Genomic DNA, 21885 nt, shown 5'->3' on the forward strand with positions numbered 1-21885 from the left:
CATGCTTGCTTTGCTATGTTTCAATATTTCTGTTTATTTATCACTAAACTACCTTTGCTGACATGTATTAGTACCACAAAGTGAAACAACATTAGCATATTAAAATCAGTAAACAAAAAATGATCCAGTGTATCCTTTCTGATTCACATTTACAATGTTCCTCGAGTGCTTGTATGAAGTCTGTCTGTTATAATAATTTATACTTTGGGAGGGAAGTTATTACAGAGCAATTTCTTTATGGGAAGCTGACTTGGACTATTACTGCATCTGAATCATAAATTTTATCAGTATATCTGGCTTGTCTTGGTCAGAAAATGAATTTATGAAAGTTTAGTGGAGACAAGAGCAGCATTAACTCTGGAATCCAGAAATAATGCAGATGTATTTCTGAAGTGCATGTCTCCTTCAGCTTTCCTTCCTGTCAACCCCCACCCCAAACCCTTAGGGTAATTAGTTTAAAAGATGAGCTACTTGCAGGAAGTACTTGTAGCAGTCCCTTTTTCCTAGCTTGCATTTGTGTTCCATTCAGTTGTCCTAATAGCTAGTTGGTAATCTAAAAAGATTGGGAAAATTTGTGCTGACCTCAAATTTTTGTGGTTCAACCTCAGCCAGCAATCATGCCCCATACTCACTCACTCTTCTTACAGCTAGGATGGGGAGATAATCAGAAGAATAAACATGAGAACTTGTGGGTTGAGATAGACAGGCTTTAGGAGGTAAAGCAAAAGCTGTGCACAAGCAAACCAAGGAGTTCATCCACCACTTCTCATGGGCAGGCAGGTGTTTGGCCATCCCCCAGGAGAGCAGGACTCTATTCTGCTTAATGGTTACTTGAGAAGACAAACTCCATCGCTGTGAACATCCCCCAGCTTTATGTACTGAACATGCTGCCGTGTGGTGTGGATGTCCCTCAGGTCTGCTGGGCTCAGCTGTCTGGGCTGTATCACCTCCCATCTTCTTGTGCGCCTCCAGCCTCCTCAGGGATGAGGTGGGACAAGGAGCAAAAAAGGCTTTGATTCTGTCTCAGCACTGCTCAGCAACAGCTGAAACATCCCTGTGCTGTGAACCCTATTTCTATCGTCAAGCACAGCTCCATACTAGCTACTATGAAGGGAATTAGCTGTATCCCAGCCAAAACCAGTCCACACGTATAGCAGGAAAGCATATACCTGACCCAAGCTAGAGCATTCTTGTTAGCACTGATGGGACAGTGTATTTTTCCAGTGTGGTGCCCTTGTTTGTGTTCAAACTTAGGGATAAAATCAGTGAATTTACTTTTCTTATTGGCTACCCACTAAAGTGGCAAGGTGTGGGGGGAGCAGCAAATCTGTTTGGAATTATCTGCCTGGAGAAAGTATAATATTTTTCCCAGGTCTGATTCTATCATACAAGTATATTAATAATATATTTTCAGATAACTTCTCTTTGAGATAGTAAATGTAATTTACTTTGGCATAAAATTGTAAATTAAAGTGTTATGTTTTGCAATATTAATGTCATGAGATAATTTATGAAGCTGAATCTTAGATATTCACAATCTATCTCATCATGGGATTTTATTCTATTCTAGAAGGTAGTAGATGTGCATAGATCCAGAACAGTGAAGTTGGTAAGTAGTGAAGGTGTTCACTTACTCAGTTATATTATGTGTGGTGAACTCCCTAAACATTGTGACAAGTAGTGTTACATCAGAGGAATTTAAAATTCTCTGAGAATTAAATATTTTGACTGCCTTTTTGTTACAGGAAGTGTTCTCAAAAGGAATAATACTGCTCTCTGCAATAGCAACAGTAAGAGCTCATGGGGAGAATAAGTTTGAAGTTGTCACATCCCATAGGACTTTTGTTTTCCGTGTGGATAAGGAAGGTAGGTAGAAATGTGTGTTTCTAGAAATTGCCAAAAAGCCATGTAATTGCTGTTGATAGATTCTGTTTGTGAAATATAGCTTGTTTTATTATGAGAAATATTTCCGGAGTTGGTTTAAGCTCATAAAATGAAACTGGAGATAACTCTGAACTTTGTTAGAACAGTGGAAATTGCTGGGCAATGGCTTTTTCAAATATCAAAATGAGAAGACTGTTTTCCTGACTCTTCTGCCTCCTCCCCCATACTTCCCAAAGATTAATTTGTCTGAACATTTCTCAAGTCTCACTAGCAGCTCTTACAGCCTGTGTGCTCTCAGACATCTCTGAGTTACCACTTGATAAAAAATTGACAAAGAGACAATGAATGATGCCTGGGATGTGTTGCTGTGATTGAAGGAAATCCAAAGTTTTCTGTCCTATACAGTATTTTCATCCAGGTATTGATAGAGATTACAAATGTACATTGTAGCAAGGAAGTTAGTATGCCTTCTAATTGAATGCTTTATCAACCTACAGCTGTAATATGTGGAATCAATATCAGTGCATGTATGATTTATTTATGGAAACAGTCAAATAAAAATGAATGCCTAGAAAAAAGGAGTTGTGCAATATATATTTACAGCAGTACATGCCAGAGCCATTATAGCTCTGGGGCCTCTCAGCATTTCCATTATCAAATCCCATTTTTATGGGTTATAGTTGCTAGTAAACATTTCCTGCAGGCTGTAACAGGAGTGCAGCATCAATGAACAAATCCTTATCAGGTTTGGCTCAAATAATTTCAGTCATTTTTATGCTCTTAGCTGAGTTTAAAAATATTTATTATTTTTGCATTTCTCTTCTATATTTATTTTAATTTTTTTCATAAATTATAATATAACCATCTTGGTGCAATACATTTTGGGGGTCTGCAATTTTTTTTCTAGACCTTTGCCTTGGATACTATAGAAGTGTTAAAAATTATGCTGACTTGTAAAATATATTCAGACCAACCACTTGCTATACATGAAATTCCATTTTCATACAGTATATAACCATCTTTGGACATAGTAAGATGTCTGTAAAGCTGTTCACTTAAGGTTAGAAAAGACTATCATATAAGGAATGTGGTCCAGAACTGGATGATATATTTCCAGTAAAATATATAAAAAACACTGCTTGATTTCTGTTATGTGCTAAAAACAAAACTGTTACTTGATGCTATTACTTCTGTGGATTTGTGTTTAGGAATTGCTCTGGGACTATTCAAAGGGTACTTAACTTCTTTCAAAGATCTTGAATTTGAGACCTTTACATGTATTTGGAGATATCAGAAATGCATTACTTTTAAATGGATTTAAATATCTAGAGGAAAAAGCACTATATGTAATGGTTTGGAAAGGGGCTTTTGTGGGCAAAATAAATTACCAGACAAGGGATAGCAGTGAATTAGAGTACAGCTTGCTCAGATGCAGTGAGATTTTGTTTCACCAGAGTGAAATACTATTGAAAAAAGACACTTCTAGAGTAATTTGATGCCCTTAGCTATACTAAAGTACTTTGAAAATATTACTGGAGTATTTCAAGACAGCATATATGTATTTTAAACCAAAATTTTTTACAGGAACATTTGGATCACATTCCCTGTGCTAATTTGTCAGGCTGCTGTCTTCCTTTTCTACACAGTATTTTACGATACCTAAATTTGTGTATTTGTTGCTGTACTGTATGTTGCACATATACCATTTATGAAGTAAGCAGGTTATTATTTCAGTGGTGCTCCCTGCAGTCTTCCAAGCTAATTTTGCTAGCTTCATACATACTATGAATAGAACTTCCAATCCCTCCCTTCCCCCTCTACCTCTCCCCTGCCCCCAATATATTTTGTGATCTGGCTCTTTCAGAGCAAACAGTTGAAATATTCATGATATTCCAATCGCATAAAGCAAACCTAATTCATTTGGACTACTCATCATTAAAGTATATTGATCTTAGTCCAGTCAAATGTCTGAACATAGTGAATGAGACTGAGAGAAACTTTATTACTTCACCTCCTTGTGTTCATGTATTTGTAAGATGTTACATTAATAATGCATGCAAAGATGCTCAAACACACATTTTCTTAATTACTCAGTACCCTTGACAATGTCAAGCTTAAACACCACACCTTAATGGAATAGATTGTAAATTACCAAGCATTTTTTTCTTAAAAACATGGCCAAGCATGGAATATCAGTGGTGATGATTTGCCTCTTCAGTGAAAAACCATATTTAGGCTCTCTGGTTTCTGCTTACATAACTTGTAATGCTGTAATTCTTTCCCATTGATCTGGCTTCCAGAAGGTGCCAGATCATGCCACATGTCTGCCACCTCAGTCTTTAAGCTGTCTGGAATAAAGTATCTCAGAACTAGCAGTCATGATTTAGGAATCTCGATCATCAGTTTGTTTGGATTGGTTGTTGGGAGCTAATTGGATATCTGTCCTTCTAACACCTCCATTGGTACAGATTCTCATTATTTTTATTTACACCGCCTTGTCAACGTGGATGTTCTCTCTTATTTGGCATTGTTGTACTATCAACCAACATAGGAATGACATTGGGAAAACCAACGTGCAGAGAAGAATGAAGCTACTGCTTAACTAACTGTTTTTGACTAACTTTTTTTTCTTGTTTAGAAGAAAGAAATGACTGGGTTAATACAATGCTCAATGCCTTGAAATTGATGTCTGATAATAACTCTCAGTCTCGAACTTCTGTCATCCCTGAGAAAAGTGGATATCTTGAGCTGAAAGGATACAAAACCAAAATCTTTATTCTACTTCAGGGGAGTACTGTATGGATCTGCAAAAATGAGCAGGTAAATTTTTCATGTGCTTTTTTGTGAATGAAAGCTTATAAAGATGGTTTTAAATAGTGAGTTGGAAATTGATGGCTCTTTGTGAATAGGTGCATTTCAATATAAATGCATATCTCATTATATGTAGTGCTTTATTGCTGAAATTCTCAGAAGGCTTCACAAAGCAGGCAAAGAATCATTATGTCTGTTGTACAATAGAAAAAAAAATGAATATATAGTGAGGTGAAGTGAAAAGCTCTGAGTGTCAAAACATGTTAGTGTCAGGGCTGGGATTAATTCACTCTCAAAATGTGGGCCATAAGCACTCAACTTAATCAGAAGACTTATTTTGTGCAGTGGTTTCAGTGTTTTATAATACACTGCCCTGGAAAGTGTGCTATACAGAAATACATTGTGGTATTTAACTGATACTTCAGGGAAATGTTCAGAAATGATGTTCTTTTGTTTCCAAGAATAGAGACTGGCCAGATTCTGTTGTGCACTGTAATACTTAAAACAAATTAGGTATTAAAAAATGTGAAGTAGGCCTGTCTTTTCATCTTCCAAAATCTAGCGCTTTTAGTTTTGTTTTGGGCATGACTATATGATAATATAAAGTGGAATTCTCTAGGGTGCTGTAGGCAGGGAATAAATGGGGATAGTTGGGTTCAATGAATAATTGTGTGAACTAGTGGAAAAAAAATCTATTGACATTAAATGGCAGGTGCTATTTTTTTGTGAGGAAATTCACTACCCTCAAGTAGCTGGAACCTGGGATGGCATTGGGGGAGGTGTTTTTACATTCTTGCCTTGTTCTTTCAAAGTTGTCTACAGGCAAATCCCTGTCTCAGATGTGTCTCTTGGAGTTGATCTCACTTCCTCTCCTGTTACCCTCTCTGTGAAATTATTCAGGTGTGCTTGAGGGTCCACTTAATGTTTGATATAAAATCTTATCATTCTTTCCCAGGCTATGGCAGGAAACTAGAGACTGAGGAAGACCTGTTTTTCTTTCTACTTACTGTACTTCAAGGAAGTTTTAGTAGTTAGGTACATTCTTTGAGGTCAGTCAACAGCCAGCAAATCAAGAATGTTGTAATTGGGTTTGCATGGCAAACCTGAGGAGGGAGGAGTGGCAGAGACAAAGTGTGACGAACTGACTACAACCCCCCATTCCCCATCACCGGAAGGTGCTGAGTGGGGAGGAGATAGCGAAAATCAGGGGCAAAGTTAAGACCATTAAGAAGGGAGGGGTGGGGGAAAGGTATTTTAAGATTTCATGTTATTTCTCATTGTTCTGCTCTGGTTGGATGGGTAATAGAAAATAAAGATTAAACTAATTTGCCCAAGTTGAATCTGCTTTGCCAGTGACAGTAATTGGTGAGTGATCTCACCTTGTCCTTACCTCGTCCCTCAATACTTCTATTTTCTCTCTCCTGTCCAGTTGAGGGAGAGGGGGAGTGATAGAGCAACTTTGATGGGCATCTTCCATCCAGTATGTCAACCCACCACAAACATGATGCAGTTCATAGGTTTCTGCTGCTCTGTAACTATAAAAAACCTCCATAAATTATTTAGATATGTAAAATGGTACCAAAAGTGTATTTGCTGTGTGTCATTTGAATTTAAACCCGCAGTATATGTTTTGCTGAATGATCATCAGGGAGAAAAATTGGTCTTCATAGCTGAACACAGTACTCTTTATATACACTGAAATCTTTAGGCCTGATTATTGTAATGAATAGGTGACCTGTCAGTTTATTTAAGTTCACAGCTCATGTTTAAGGAGGAACAAAACCAAGATGCAAACACCACCCCTCCTTTCTGAGATCCTGTATTTCACTGAAGTGCTCTTGCACTTAGAAGAATGAAGTTGACTGACTTCATAGTTGTTGCTTGTGGGACTCACACCATGAGTGTGCTCAGTGTTACTCTTCTGTCATTGCACTTCCAGGTATTTTATCTGAGAGGGTCTGTGGAAAGCATTCTCATCCATGAAAATCTTTTTGTAGACGTTCATTGTTAACAAGCCACTTTTCCTTTCAGGACTTATGCTTTTTGAATCTTATGCCCCTGAATATTTTTGAATGTGAATGTTCTGAACTTTTTTGATTGAGGAGTAAAGATATCCAGACTTGTAAAGGAATTTCTCCTCCAGTGTGATAGGTCATTTGAAATTAGTTATGTCCCTCTTGAGTATTGCAGTACCAGGCATCAAGTTTTGCTTTTTCCCTTTGTTCTTACTCTGCTTCAATATAACTGTTGGGAGCATCTCTCTTGCCTCCAGTTATGCTTCGAACTTCCTCTGTTTACATGGGGCATTCCCAGCTCTGCCTGCTGTGCTGAGTCAGTTTTTCGGACTGTATGTTGATACAAAACAGAGCCATTTACTCTTGAAAGGTTCTCAATTGCTCTTTTCTGTGTTTTCAGAGTGCAGATTATATGATTCAGATACCCTAAGACTGCTCCCCTCTCCCAAATCTGTTTCTACAGATTTTTAAAATATTTTTTGTGTGTGTACATGTGTGTTGGTTCTATTACTTGTGCTGTTGTGTGGCAGGTTGTATCTGCTCTGCTCTTTCAACACCATGCATTTCAGAATTACTTTATCTGATCATGAAAGCACATCCTTTTACAGCCATTTTCCTAGATGTTTATTCCCTTCTAATACATGGATGCTCTGCAAAGATCACTGACTGCAGTGCAGCAGAAGGCAAACCAAAATCAAGCCCTGAAACAGAATGGTTAGAAGTGCTGCCAGCCTGTTAACTCCTCCTGAGTGTATGAATATTGTAAATAATAGTGCAAAACTATCTTCTTCCCAAAGCCTACTTATCTAAACCCCAGAAAATTAAAATGGTCCTAAGATATTTCTTTGCAGATTCTGCATTTGAACAGTATCCTTTCTTCATGCAGTTTCTGGATGCTTGTGAATCAAAAGAAATACCTTCTGTCTTTGGGTTTTCAAAGTCTGCAATTCTTTGACTACTTCTGGTGTTTTAATTTCAAGTCGGAAAACAGAATGATTTTTACTGCAGTACTGAAGAAAACCGTCACAATACAGCACTGATCCATTAGAGGGCGCTGTTGATACAGAAATCCTTCAATGCCTCAAGTTTGCAGTTGAGCTGGTAATTATTAGGCAAATCTGTCCAAGGATGTCCTCAAATCCTGTTCATATTGGAATTCACATCCATACCAGGCTCCTGGAGAGCCTTAGAGGGGTTTATTATAACTGCAGTGCTAAAAGACACCTATTTAGACTTCTTACAATGTTGAAATGAGATTGGATCGAGCTTATTCATTGATTTCTAATAAACTTGATAGAGGAGAGTCTGCTGTTACTTTAAAAAAAAAAATCTTTAGTGTTAAAAGTGGAGAAGATCCTAAGCCAAATGCCAAATTGTAACTTTACCGCCATGAACTTTGTGAAGTTCAGATTGAGATCAGAACATCATGTCTCAGGCCTCTTTCTAGTTAAAAAGTGATTGGTTTAGCTTGAACTTGTGGCAGTGATATAGTGCTAGTATGAAACCATCAATTTCTTTGACTCATGTAGTGTAAATTTCTTAAACTTCCTCTCTTGAGCAGAAGTGAAAAGTAAATCGTACTGGATCAATTTGTTCAACCTGCAGCTTGCTGAAATTCTGTTTCATTCGTGCTTAAATAAAAAAAATGTAATGTGATCATTCATGGCAGTTCAAATATTGGCTTGAAATGTCAGTCTGCAGTGGCAGTGCCAACCTTCCCTTGGTTACCATCAGAAGGAGTCTGACAAATGCTTGTCTGGTCTGCTTGAATTTATCTCCTTTGTGAGGCTATATTTAAGATTTACTGGTCTCTAACATCAGGGAGAGCCTAGGAGTCATAGTGTTTGTGCTAGAATTTGGCTTTGAAAAGAAAAATCAGGATAATCTTGTTACTGCTTTGGGTGATTAGATATATTTAGCTGGGATATTTGAGGAAACTTTGGCAAATATAAAGATGGGGGACTGGTATGGCTGTGTGCCGTAATAATTTGTGACATGTTTTCTCCATGCCTGACTCCAAGTTCAAGCTACAGGGGTGATGAGTATGCTCTCTGTTATGTGTAAACAATAATATACATTACTTATTAAAAACCACTTGTTTTATTTTGGCTCAATGTTCCTATTGATTTCAGAGGGTGTTTTGTTTTGAGAAAGATTTGAATGATGTGCTCTGTGGCAGATGGAAATGTTTATTCATGTTGAATGAACCAGTAAGGGTGCCTAGTAATTTTAATGTCTTCTGTAATGCTAATGGTGCATTTAAAGCAAAACTGGACAATACCAAAGAATGTATTATGAGAAAGGATATTAAATAGGCAGAAAATGGCAAAGGGAGGGATAATGTAGAGAAATTACACAAAGATAGCTGAAAGGACAAGCCAAAGCTGATGCTTGAGATAGGCATCTTGAAAGAGAGGAAGTGATGTGAATGTCAGTGGAAGGAAGCAGAAGGGATGTATGCATGAATCTCTGTCTGCATAAGAGCAGAGATATGCCCTTATCTCTGGTAAGAAATACAGGCTTAAAGGGGAGCATTTTTGAGCAACCTGATCTAGTGAAAAAGATGCCCCTGTTGGATACATGTTTCAGGGGGATTGCATTAGATAGTTTTTAAAGGTCCCCTCTTACCCAAACCATTCTGTGATACTATGAAATACATATTGACGTACATACATACAATGCCAGAGACTTTGTGGTTGGGGTTCATGGTCAGACTTGGAAGTCTTTTGGTATACAACAATGGGAATTTATAATGATACTCTGCAAAGATGATTGTTTATTAGGAAATATTCTGGTTTTACCTGGGGAAAATGGTATCCTGATTAATAACCAAGAACATGATGAGTGAGGTAGAAATCCTTTTTAAAAAAAAAAGTATCTCTTAAGAACAGTCAAAAGTGTTTAACAATGGAAGGTTAACAAAGAAGAACACTTGAAATGAAGTCCTGAAGATGAGTAATAATGATGGGTTGTCATGCTAAAGCATCATGAGAAATTCTTTTTAATGTATGTGGGTTCTTTGATGTATCATCATGGTTATATTTGTGACTATAATGAGTACAAGGTGATGGAAACAGCAATACAAGAAAAAACTGGGGAGGGGAGTTGAATGCAAGTTGAGCAGCAAGGAAAATACTTAAAAATTTTGAGATCTAATGAGGAACCCTGAGAAAAGCAACTGAGTTCTGAAAAGGATGCTAGGGAAAAAGATAGGGGAGTAAAGGCAGCAAAAGGAAGCAGGAGGAGGAATAACCTTTAGATGGAAAAACCCTTTAGATAGAGAAGGAGGGAGAAATGCCTGGTTTGTATGGGGTAGGGCAGTGGAAGGAGGAATTACTGAGAATGAGACAACAAGAAGTGCAATCCTTGTAATTGTGTTTCTCCTGTTCCCCATTCTCATTCCACATCCTCATCTCCCTTGCCCCAAGAACATCTGTGCTTTTAGAGATTCTATGATGAAAAACTGTTGTTTTTAATAACTGGGAAACTCTAAAGAAACTGCGATGTACAGACCGTGTACAAACTTTGTTACAAACATGGTTATAACTGAGCTTGTCCTGGAACACCTTAAATAGGTGGAGGTAACAGAAAATTTTGCTTTTTGTTTTTTGATTCATTCCAGCTTTGCTCTTTTTCATAACAATACAAATCTGTAGGAAATATTGAAAAGCAAAAACAGAACAACCCAAAAATATACCAAGAGGGAAAGACTAATAGGAAGAAGTATTTTAAGGCAAAATACACTGATACATTGGTGACTTGTAGTAGAATTGAATGATCCAGCCTCTTTTAAATATAGTTGTTTGCATCAAGCTGTAGTTGGGATGATAGATTAAGGTCAGATCCCTAATTTTCTAGCAGTTCCTTGCAAAAAATTCTTTCCGATTTTCCACACTCAAAAATATAGCAGTGATCAATTGCTGTACATGACATAAGAAACAGCTGAACAGGAAATAACTTGAATGGTGTAAGAAAGCTTTAAATCTTTTGTTCTTGTTTGTTATAATACAAAATTAATGATTACAAGAAATCGTGTTGAGTGGGGAAAAGGTTTGTTGTTTTTATGATAATTACTTCTTCAGTTTTAAACTAATTACACCCCTACTTCAAAAAAGATTAAAAAGTAGATTTAAAATAATATGCTGCTAAAGTGGCTCAATCAGAGAAGACAAATGTGTCAATGACCACCTTTATAGGGAAGATTTGCATTTTACATTCAAAAATAATTTTGTGTGATGTTCTAGGTTGTGGAAAATATTAGAGAACACAGGGAAGAGCATAAACAGGACTTGTATAAAAAAAAAATTAAGAGTTAGTGTTAAGTTCTTCTACGTGCAGCTAAACTTTGGCTCTGAGGATTTTTTTCTACTCATTTGTTTTTATGCTAGATCTTGTTGAGATGTAAGTACACCTAAAGTAGTCATGAAACATGGTAAAAAGCATAATGCTTCCACAATGAAAAAAGCTTCCTGATAATCTGATTTGGAGTAAAGTTGTCAGTTTTCAGTAGTGCTCCATCAAGCTTTATGGATGACTAATACATATTTAGCCCGCTACCTTAATCACTTAAAAATTAACAGTGAATAAAATTGGGGTTTTTTTGAGTATATTGAAGATTTTACATAGTGGTAGAGCACACGCATAAGCAGTAGAAGAAGGTTTCAGGTCTACTTGCCATAAGGCTGTTACAAAATTAATGCAATGTTGGGGAAATCCATTTACTTCTAAGAGTACTGAAATTTCCTAAGACGGTTGTCCATCACTGTATAATGTTGCTTGTTTTTAAGAACTGCTAGCTTGGCTTCAACTCCCATGGTAAAAAAATGTATTGGATCAAAAGCCCGAAATAGAGGAACCAGAGCATGGTTATGGGAATTTCCTTTTATAATTGTAGACTGGCGTTTATCTTTTTATTTTAAATCAGACATGAAAGTTATTTCTGCATTCAGTTAATCCAAAAGGTTGTATAATCAGCATATATCTGTATATATACACAGTTAAATAACAAAGTCTTCTTTTTTGTATGTGTGTGCAAGAAGAAAGTTTGAGGCGACAGTGAAACTGAAAAAGAAAGTATTTTTCAAGAGCACTTGGATCTCTCTTCTTTCAATAGTTTGATATACTGTTGAGTTAAATGCAGCTAGAACATTATTTGATTTCTGTTTAATTGTAAACATATTAGTCAGCTCTCATAGGAAACATACTGAAAAACTTTGCTTTGCATTTCTCTTTTAAATTGAAGGCAATGTAAAACAAATTTTCCCCATTCCTCTATTATTTCTATGCATTTGCTGCATTTGGTTTAGTTTACTGGTTACTTTCTTTCCTCAGCCTTTTTTTCCTGTACTTTATTTCAAATATTGAGCTAATTAACATAGCTAAAATATTAATACTTACATATAATTACATGGCTGTTACAGCAGTGAAGACCAGAGCATTTCTGAGGCAGTGTAGACAACATATCTTCACAGAAATATTTGTTCCACAAACTTAGGTGCAAACATATGTTAAGATCATCCTAGAATCATCATAAAATGGCTTGTGTTGGAAGGGACCTCAAAGGTCCTCTAGTTCCAGCCTTCCTGCCATGGACAGGGATGCCACCCTCTAGACCAGGGTGCTCAACCAACGTACCTACACAGCCTTGAAGGCTTCTAGGGATGGAGTCATCCACAGCTTCTCTGGGCAACCTGTTCCAGCGCCTCACCACTTTCACGATAAAGAATTTCTTTCTAATATCTAATGTAAACCTACTTTCTTTCAGTTTGGATCCATTCCCCCTTGTTGTGTCACTACATGCTGTTGTAAAAAGTCCTTCTCCATCCTTTAGGCTCCAGATAGAGTCACCCTACAGCCTTCTTCAGGCTGAACAAACTCAATTCTCTCAGCCTTTCCTCATAGGAGAGGTGGTTCACCTCTCTAACCAGCTTGGTGGCCCTCCTCTAATGGGTCTGTGTCCTTCCTGTGCTGGGCCCCCAGAGCTGGCTGCAGCCCTGCAGGTGGGGTCTCACCAGAGCAGAGCAGAGCAGAGGGGCAGAATCCCCTCCCTCCCCTGCTGCCCACGGGGCTCTGGATGCAGCCCAGGACACCTTTGGCTCTCTGGGCTGGGAGTGCCCATGGCTGGGTCATGTCCAGCCTCTCACCCACCAGCATCACCAAATCTTCCTTGGCAGGGCTGCTCTGGGTCTGTTCATCCCCAGCCTCTGTTGATACTGGGGGTTGTCCTGATGCAGATGTAACACCCTGCACTTGATCTCATTAAACCTCATAAGATTACCATATGCCCACTTCTCAAGTTTGTCCAGACCCCTCTGGAGACCATCCTGTCTCTTGGGAATTTCAACTGCACCACTCAACTTGATGTCATCCTCAAATTTACTGAGGGTGTATTTGATCTCTTCATCTATGTCAATAATGAAGATATTAAGTAACCCTGGTACCAGTGCAGACCCCTGAGGGGCACCACTTGTCATTGATGTCTGGTGGGTGTCTGAGCCATTGACCAGTACCCTCTCAATGTGACTTTGCAACCAATTTGTTATCAGCTGAACAGTCCACTCACCAAATCAGGGTCCCTGCAGTTTAGAGAAGAGATGTTGTGGGGGACTGTTTCAAAGGCTTTACAGAAACTCAGAAAAATGACATCTGTGACATTTCTCTTGTCCACCAATGTAGCTATTCCATCATGGAACGCCAGTAGGTTACTTAGGCAAGACTTTCCCTTGATGAAGGCAAGCTGGCTGTCTCAAATCTCAGTCTTTTCCTCACCTGTTGTCACCAGACTTCCTTGATAGCATATGTGAATTCCATGTCATAATTAGTTAAAAATACCATAACATGCTATTGCAAATTTTTGCTTAGTATATAAATTCTGTTACAAATTTGCCAGGTTTGAAATCCATTACAACTCAAGTAGATGTGGTTTCTGAATTCAGTCTATACTTCCTGTGGCAGAACTCAGACAAGTAATGTCACAGAAGGATGTTTTTCTTCTTTGGTACATTGCCTAACATGAACTAAGTTGTGTGGATATCCTGTGCAAGGTAACAGGTTGGGTTATTCTTTTGTCCAGACTGAAGGGGAAAAGAAATATTGCCAAAGACTAGGATTTGCCTAATCTATGACAAATATCATCAGATGAGCATTGGCAGTCACTTTATGATGATCAAAGTTTTCTCCCTGGTTGCAAATCTAAATAAAATGGATTAGTGTGCGCCCACAGGAGACCAAAGAACATGTCTGCAATTCATTAATAAGCCTTGTAGCTGACACTGTAATGTTTAGAACTCCAAGCACTTAAAAACAAGTGATTGATCATAATGCATTTAGCTTGCAATAGCTGATCATGCAGGAAATGCACAGTGTTCATAAAAAAACCAATTTTGGCATTCATGGATTTCTGTAGTTATGCAGTGGTGATTTTTGAGATTGGGTGGTTTTACTTCAATCTCTGTTGGAGATCATCAGAGTAAGAACCATTATAACCTTTTGAAAATACCCAGAATTTGTAGTACCCCCTCCCTTTTTTCCTCTTCATACTTTTTCAGCTTCCACCCCTTTTTGTACAAAATGCTTAATTCAACAATAGACACTTGCTCCAAAACTATTCTTTTCTGCACAATGTGGGCTTGAAATGGTAACAGTAGCTTTGATGGCAGTGCAGAGAGAGTAGGTTAGAGTTGCTATTGGACTACTAAAATAATTAGGCCATTGGAGTTTTTGTTAGTTATGCAAAGTGAATGGTTTAAAATAAGAATATAGAGATGATCCTTAAAATACTAAGATCCCTAATATCATTGTAGCTCAAGTGACATTTTAATTTTTTTGGGCCATAAATATTTTGTTTTTCTTTGTCTGTGCTAGTTTCTTCATGTTGTTTGGTGCAGTATGGTATTGTTTAGGTAATGAACATTATTTTTGATACTCCACTATCTTATATCTACAAATTTTATTCTAAATAAATGAACCATCCTTATAGTAAAGGAAGAGAATTTATGATTTACAGCTTAGTGTGAATGTGGGGAATACCCCAGTGTGCCTTCTCAGCAATAATTACTGTCCCTAGTTAATAAATTGCTAGGCCAACAAATTTGAACTTAATCAACTCAGACTGAATTCTTACTACATGAAACACTTCAATGCCGTGGTTATTAAATTAAATTCTCTCTCTTAGGTGTTTTGCATACAAAGTAACATCTTTTTAGGGATGGCATGTTTAAATCTCATTCATTAACAATCAATATCTTAGATATACTTCCAAAAAACTTCACTCAAAAGTTACTTCCATCTCAGCATGTGGGTCAGGACCCCTCAGAGATACATCAGAATGATTGATTGATATCTAATGCAGGTGAAAAATCTTACATGCACTGAGGAGTAGAAAAAAATCAAGTTTTGTTACCTTCACTTAGGATGGAAGGTTGTCAAAACACTTGGCTGTGGGCATCCAGCAAACCATTTGAACAGGCCTGGACAATGGTTGAAAGAAAAATATATTGGGAAAATACATGGAAAGCTATGATTCAGGAAATAAATGTAGAAATAATCTTGCTTGTATTGTGAGTCATGCCTAGTGATGTACACTAGTATGTTTTGTTTTCAAGCAACTTTTATTTGGTTTGTGTTTTTCTTGGTTCTTTTTTTCCTCTTGGTAGACCTTTTTATTGTACCTCTCTGGCATTCTCAATAAAAGTACTTTGAAAAAAAAAAAGCTGATCCAAATAATACAACGGCTGAGGAGTGCGTTTCACTCATGGAGATAAACACTTTCATTGTTGACTTTGCTTATCCTTTTGGGGATTCTGGTATGCAGTATTTAATTATTACATTACATAGATTTTATGTCCATTTCTTGTTTAAGGTGAGTTAGGCTATTAAAAAATAGTAAAAAAAAACCTGCTGCTGTCTGTGGATGTCTCTATTTCAGTTATCTCAAAATTGTTTGTCTTGTACCACCAATGTTTCCAAACTGTAGAGGTTTCTATGCTCTGCAGGCAGAGGGGAATCTATATCCACTGTGTTTGCCCACATTTATCCTTGTCTGTGGTTTAAGACCAGTATGCACACCTGTGTTAGAGAGACAAGAGTGAGGTTTAAAAAGGATTTGAAGCAGAGTGGCTGCATTGGTATAATAAATATGGCTTTGTGTCCTGCTTCCTGGTTCACAATCAGCTTGTCTGGCACTTACTTGAGAGGCTCTGCAGGATGTTGTATGTATGATGCTTTTTCCAGCCAAGGGCTGTTATTCCTTGCCATGGGGTCATAAAGAAGTTCAAAGGCAGATAAAATGACAGCAGTCAGCAACAGCAGCTCAGTTCCTGCAACACAGGAGTAATTGCAGCCCATTATTATAATTGGCTGTCGCTTCTTTCCCCTGAAGGAACTGAGCAGCTGCCAGTTTAGTGGGCTGCAAGAAAACTGATGAGATGGGAGATGGGGGTCATAACAAAAGTTGAGAAACTGATCAAGGCAAAATTCATTAGTCCTGAGTAGCTGTAAGAGAAGAGAAGGAGACAGTGCTGTGACTGGTCATTACCAATGCCCATGTGGGAGATGGATTCTGACTTCCAGGTTGGTTTGTTTCACCTTGCACTTTTTTTTTTTTTCTCACAGAGAGGCAAGGTTGATTCTATGATCTTTCATCTTATTTTATACAAAACAAAGCAACCACAGACCAGAAGGCAGGAACCTCTTTATGGGGCTTAGCTAGAAAGGGTTGATTTCATCCTGAATAAGTGCATCAGTTGATTTTTCATGTGTGCTACAGCTAAAAGGGGGATGACCTACAACTTGTTTAATTTAGCAACATGTAGATGTTCCTTAGATACTTGCTTATGATAAATACACACAATTAGCAGTGTGAGACATGTGTCTTTATTGGTGTTCTCAGCAATGAATGCTAATGTAGAAATGGTAGCATGATGTAGGAATGAAAGGGTTACATCTGCACACACTGTGTAGATGTAATTTCTATGTTTCAGAAGAAACAAACTGTTTCTTCATCCATCTGTCATTGATGTGGAATGGAATATCAGAAACATATTTCTTAATATGTACAGGTGGAGATGTAGGGGAATTTTACAGGGAGAAGAAAAAGTAAAGGTTAATAGAGTGCACTGTAGATACAAAACCAGAGGATGTTATCACAGTTCTGTGTGATTCTGTGGTGCTCTTCAGGTCTTCTATTTGTGCAGGTCTTTTATCCTCACACCTAAATTTCATTCTCCTGTACTGCATGTAGATCTATTTTAAAATGAACCTGAAGAGGCATGTGCAGATTTTGTTGTAGCTGCTTGTCTTTTTAAATAGAAAAGTTAAAGATGCATTGCATTTTCAGTATTTATGGGGCTGTATAAGGAAAGCTGTTTCTTGTAGGATCTATACACAGATACCTGGGGTGAATTTCCATCTCTTTGAATGTCAGTTGGAGCTTTGCCATTCATGTCAATTGCCAGTTTTTCACTTTAGTGCAGTATTTTGTTTCATTCCTGAATTCTTCTTCATCCTAGTTTCTTAAATGACACGTTCATGCTGAGAAAATATACCTTCTTGTAAGTTCACTGTGTTTCCAGATTGCAGCTGCCCATTCCTACTAATTCAGAAGGGTTTTTTGGTAGATTTCCTGTTCTTAAAAATCATTGTAGCATGTTACAACCCTCCTCACCCACAAATGGTACAAAATGCTGCTGCTGGGTTTCTGAATATCCTAAATTGGACTGATTTTGTAATTCTAGTTCTATTTTTACTGTTTGTGACATTCTCTTTTATGTGCTATCTTGATAGATTCATTGCAATTTTGATGCAACTTGTGTGTGCTGAGATGCATCTGCACGGTTTCAGTTCTGAGCCAGAATAGCATTTTTATCACCGTGCTTCCCCATGGCATGAAGAGGGTTCAGTTTGCTGCTCTCTAGGTCAGGATGTTGCTGTATGATCAGCCTGTAAATCAGTGCTTCCCTGTTTGCTTTGGTCACTTTACATTAACAAATTGCTGCTACAGGTGCTGCTCTTCACTAACCACTGACTTGTAAAAGGCATCTTGACTAATCTGAACATAGCAATACGTGTTTCAGAAATTTTTATTTTTTTATCGCTGTGTGATTTTGAAGGCTATTATAGCACGACATCTGGGAAAGAAAGAAATTGTAGACCAGGCCTGTTGCCCCTACCCAAGAACGTGCTCTGAGGCACGAGTTAACATTGCTGTTGACAAATTTTGTTTTTTCAGTTTCTCATTAAATTCAGGTGAGTGGGATTTATTTCTTGCTTGTAAGGATTTGGGCATGAGTGAGAGACTGGAGAAGTGAAATTAATGTAGAAGACAGGTGGAATCAGTATGCTGCAAAGGAGCCATGTACCTGTAGCTTATTGTAGGTCCTCAAAGACCTTCCTGTATTTTTCAGTGGGTGACAACAGGAAGTTTACTGAAACAAGCAGAAGATAAATGTGTAAATGGAGATAATTTGTTAAAAATTTAATATTTAGTGTTCTTTCTATTAACTAGCTGTCTAGATAGTAACGCAGAGTGTAAAGTTTATTTGAAAGATGTATGTGGAGGGCTCTTTTTTAAGGATTTTGGTTTCTTTCTAACTTCTAATCTGTTGAAGTACATTTTTTTAGAGAATGGTTGTTCCATATTTTTACAATAGTTTGTCCTTTTCTGTTAGATATTAGCCTTTGCTCCTCATTTTGAAGAAAATAATTTCATTGAAAGCTTGAATTTACTTTATTTTTACATAAGGTGCTTTTAGCTCAAAATTTGTGATGGAAGGTGATATTCATTAAAAAATTAGATTACATTCATTGACAAAGGCGTTGTGTTCATTTGGAAGGGTATATTAATTCTACACATGGTCCTGAAACATGAGTATAGTGCAGATATTTTAGAGCCAGATCCTTCTTTAGCTGTCATAGTTGCCCATCTTAGCTTTGATAATTGTAAAATCAAAATTAAAAAAAAAATCACTAAAATCAAATGGCAGTGGCTTTTACAGGGACTCAGAATAAAACTTATTTACAATGGATTTACTAGGAATTCAGTAGTCTCTGTAAGTATTTAATACTGTAAAACTTCAGTATTTAAGTAATGGGAAGTATATAGGTTATTTGTAAACTGTATTAATTCTTGAAACTCTCTTTTATATATTTACTTCTATATTTTTTATGTGACATTACTCCCTTCATGGCATAAAGCCTAGGCAAGTATAAAAGTGAATAGCTGCTAAGCAGTAGCTGTATGTGTGTCCATAAGTGATTTTGCTTTACAAAAATTCAAAATAGTTTCTCTGGATTTATCTGCTATTTTCATCTTTGCTTGTCACATAGAAACAAATTAGTATGAGTGAATCTATAGCCAGCAGAAGAAAATATTTTTTTACAAACACAAACTAAGAAACCAATCCCTCAAACAAACAAAACCCCAAACCCGCCCCACTCTGTTTTTGGCTGAACCAAATGTAAGGAGGATGTCTAAGCGGGAGACATAATGCTGAAATGACTGAGTTAGGAAGAATTCAGCTTACAAAAAGCTGCGGTGCAGCGTTGCTGTTGTCATGGCATCAGCCCTCTCTTGGTCCAGGCACAGAAGAATGTGTGGCAAAACTGTTGGTGCTGCTGTCCCTTCACTGTTTTAGAGTAAGTGTTACAGAAGTGGGAAGAATTCACAAATCATAATATGGTCTCCTTAGGTTGCTGTTTCTAGGCTTGAATGCTAAGTTTATATTTTACATTGGCTTCCAGAAAAGGTCTGAACCTTCATGAAGGCTGACACATTCTTCAAAGTTAATGAATAATATGTGTGCACGCAAAATTTAGACCTATTAAATATTTATTTATGAATTTCAGAAGGAAAAATGTTATCTTTTTGGTTCAGGTAGTCCGAAAATTTCTGAATTTCAAATTTTAAACAAATCCGAAATTTTGCAGCCTTTGATACTTCTATCCTGCAAACGTGAGAAATAAATAGATAAGAATTTATGGTGTCTGGCCAAAAGCTTTTGTGAGGGTCTGTACTCTCCTTGGCTTATTTTTTTCCTTTTAAATTTAAGACCATAATGTCAGCTGTTAAAGTGAAACATTTTTCTTCATGGCTCTCTAAGCAGAAGGTATCTAAAATCTCCCAAGCTGGAAGAAGTGGTTAGCACAGTCCAGAGCTCTGCATGTTTCATGTTATTCATTCATTTATTCTTATAAGGTGTGTGGGTATCTGTGTGTGTTTTCAATATACACCATCTCAGAAGAGTAATTCAGTTTGATAGGATCAGAAATTTAAACTGCTCATTTTATCAACATCGGCTGGAAAATACCACAGGGTTTCAGTTATGAAAGAATGGGGTATGTTTGGAATATATTCAGGTAGCCATAAATACATTTTTTTTAAAGATGTGAAAATGTCTATAATAATTAGTGCTCTTTGTATGGTACTCTAAAAACTGTTGAAACTTTTTTTAAAAATTAATTTCCCTTTGTAATTATTTTGAGCCATGCAGATTACTTGGAAATTGTTTGTGAGTAAAAAAAAAGCTTTGGAAAGCTTTCTCCATCAGGAAATGCTATTTTTGTTTGTGGTTATTGAAATATTATAAATTATGTTAGTTATTAATTATTTCTACTTGTGAAATATCACATCATAGAATTAAATTTCAGTTTATTGAAGAAGGAGGTAGTAAATAAAAAAAGAAGTCTTGATATTTACTGTAAGGACTGTTTGTCTTAACACCTTACTGTTTATAGTCAGTAAGTAAAAGCACTGTGCTTGGTCATTGATACTTTTTTTGTCAATATCAAATTTGTTTATCACCATGGGGAAATTTTGGAGGAAAGCAGACTCTCCATTATTTGGAGGCTTTCTTGGTTCATTAGGGGAATTTTGCGAGTGGGGATGTCATAACAGTTTTCTTCCTTATCTAGTGACTACTGTACTAAAAGGCCAGTCAAAAAGTTTGTCATTTTTGCATGACAGTGGTTGTAGATTTTAAGGTATTGCAAAAATGGTCACAATCTGTCCATCCTGTAGGAGTTCAAACACTTTTTTAGCAGTTTTTCTGGATTATGAATACAAAACAAGATCTTTGGAGAGTATGTAAAGCTTTGGCAAGAAGATTATCAAGATATGAATTCAGAAAATTACAGCTATATGTGGTATCTTAAAATTCACTGATCCTTCTGGTCTCTAGAGAACAGTCTTGCTAAATCTAAGAAGGCTTCCATTTCTGAAGCACTTCCAAAGAGCAGTCCAGATGGCTACTTAAAACTGTAATGGTAATATCTGTGTTTAAAAATGTCCTTGTATGAACAGGAGTTGCTCTGGGTGCTTATTGCAGGGAAGTGTTTAAAATTGTGTGAGAATTTGAGATGGTGACTATAGGGATAGCTGTTTCAGCTAAATGAAAAAAAAAAAAAAGGTGGAAGGGCTCAAATACTAAAATTGAGGAAAATTGAGGTATTTCCACATAATCTTAGAATTTGCATATATTAAACTGGTATCCCTTTGGGATGAAAAAGATGTGAATTGAGTAGCAAGAAATGGGCTCTAAAATGAAATGAGTTTCTATGTGTCAGAAGTTGTGCATCTTAAGGAACATGATTGCCTCTTTAAAGAAGAGATGATGTTATGAATAGCTATTGGAATTAAAGGTGAAAGCCTTGAATATAGGCTGTACTTGCTCCTGACAGGCTTTGACTTTTATTTACACGTTTATTTAGCTGTACCATCTTTATGTCATCTCATTATTTTTCATGAAGCAGCAAAAGTAAAGATCATAGCCCAGGCAGCTGCAGTGGCTTCAGCCTCTATAGCTAACAAGGTGCTGATTTCTGAATGAGCTCCAAGCTGCAGAGAAGCCCTGCTGGAAGGGTATTGGGATTTTCAACAGAAGGGAGTTACTGTAGTTGTTCAAACTGGAACTTTGCCTACACTTGTCTTCTGTGTATGTGGTGGGGGAGAGGGGGACATAACACAGAAAGCAGGTTTGTCTGTCTTGCTTGGCTACCTGTCAGGGTATTTGGGAAGACAGCAAAGAAGGTTTTGTGTGCAGTATTACCAGCTTGCTTTTGATGCTTGGTTTTGTGTGCCTCAGATGTGAGATCTTGCTTTCCTACTATGTTGAGTGACAAGAAAAAGAAAGTGTATGTCTAAAGAATGGAATATGGTCTGAATCACACTTTCTGTGTGAGA

At 37.2% G+C, this 21885-nt stretch overlaps 1 protein-coding gene across 1 annotated transcript in view; it reads left to right on the top strand.

Annotated features, from left to right (window-relative positions):
• The window catches only part of ARAP2 (ArfGAP with RhoGAP domain, ankyrin repeat and PH domain 2), a 108920-nt gene that overhangs the window by 20901 nt on the left and 66134 nt on the right, over positions 1–21885 (top strand). Inside the window, exons 7-8 of the mRNA XM_066549174.1 lie at positions 1746–1866; positions 4523–4704. Of these exons, the coding sequence (XP_066405271.1) occupies positions 1746–1866; positions 4523–4704 (303 nt within the window). The remainder of the gene's footprint in view (positions 1–1745; positions 1867–4522; positions 4705–21885) is intronic.

The sequence above is a fragment of the Molothrus aeneus genome, chromosome 4 (genome assembly GCF_037042795.1).
Source record: "Molothrus aeneus isolate 106 chromosome 4, BPBGC_Maene_1.0, whole genome shotgun sequence".
Lineage (NCBI taxonomy): Eukaryota > Metazoa > Chordata > Aves > Passeriformes > Icteridae > Molothrus > Molothrus aeneus.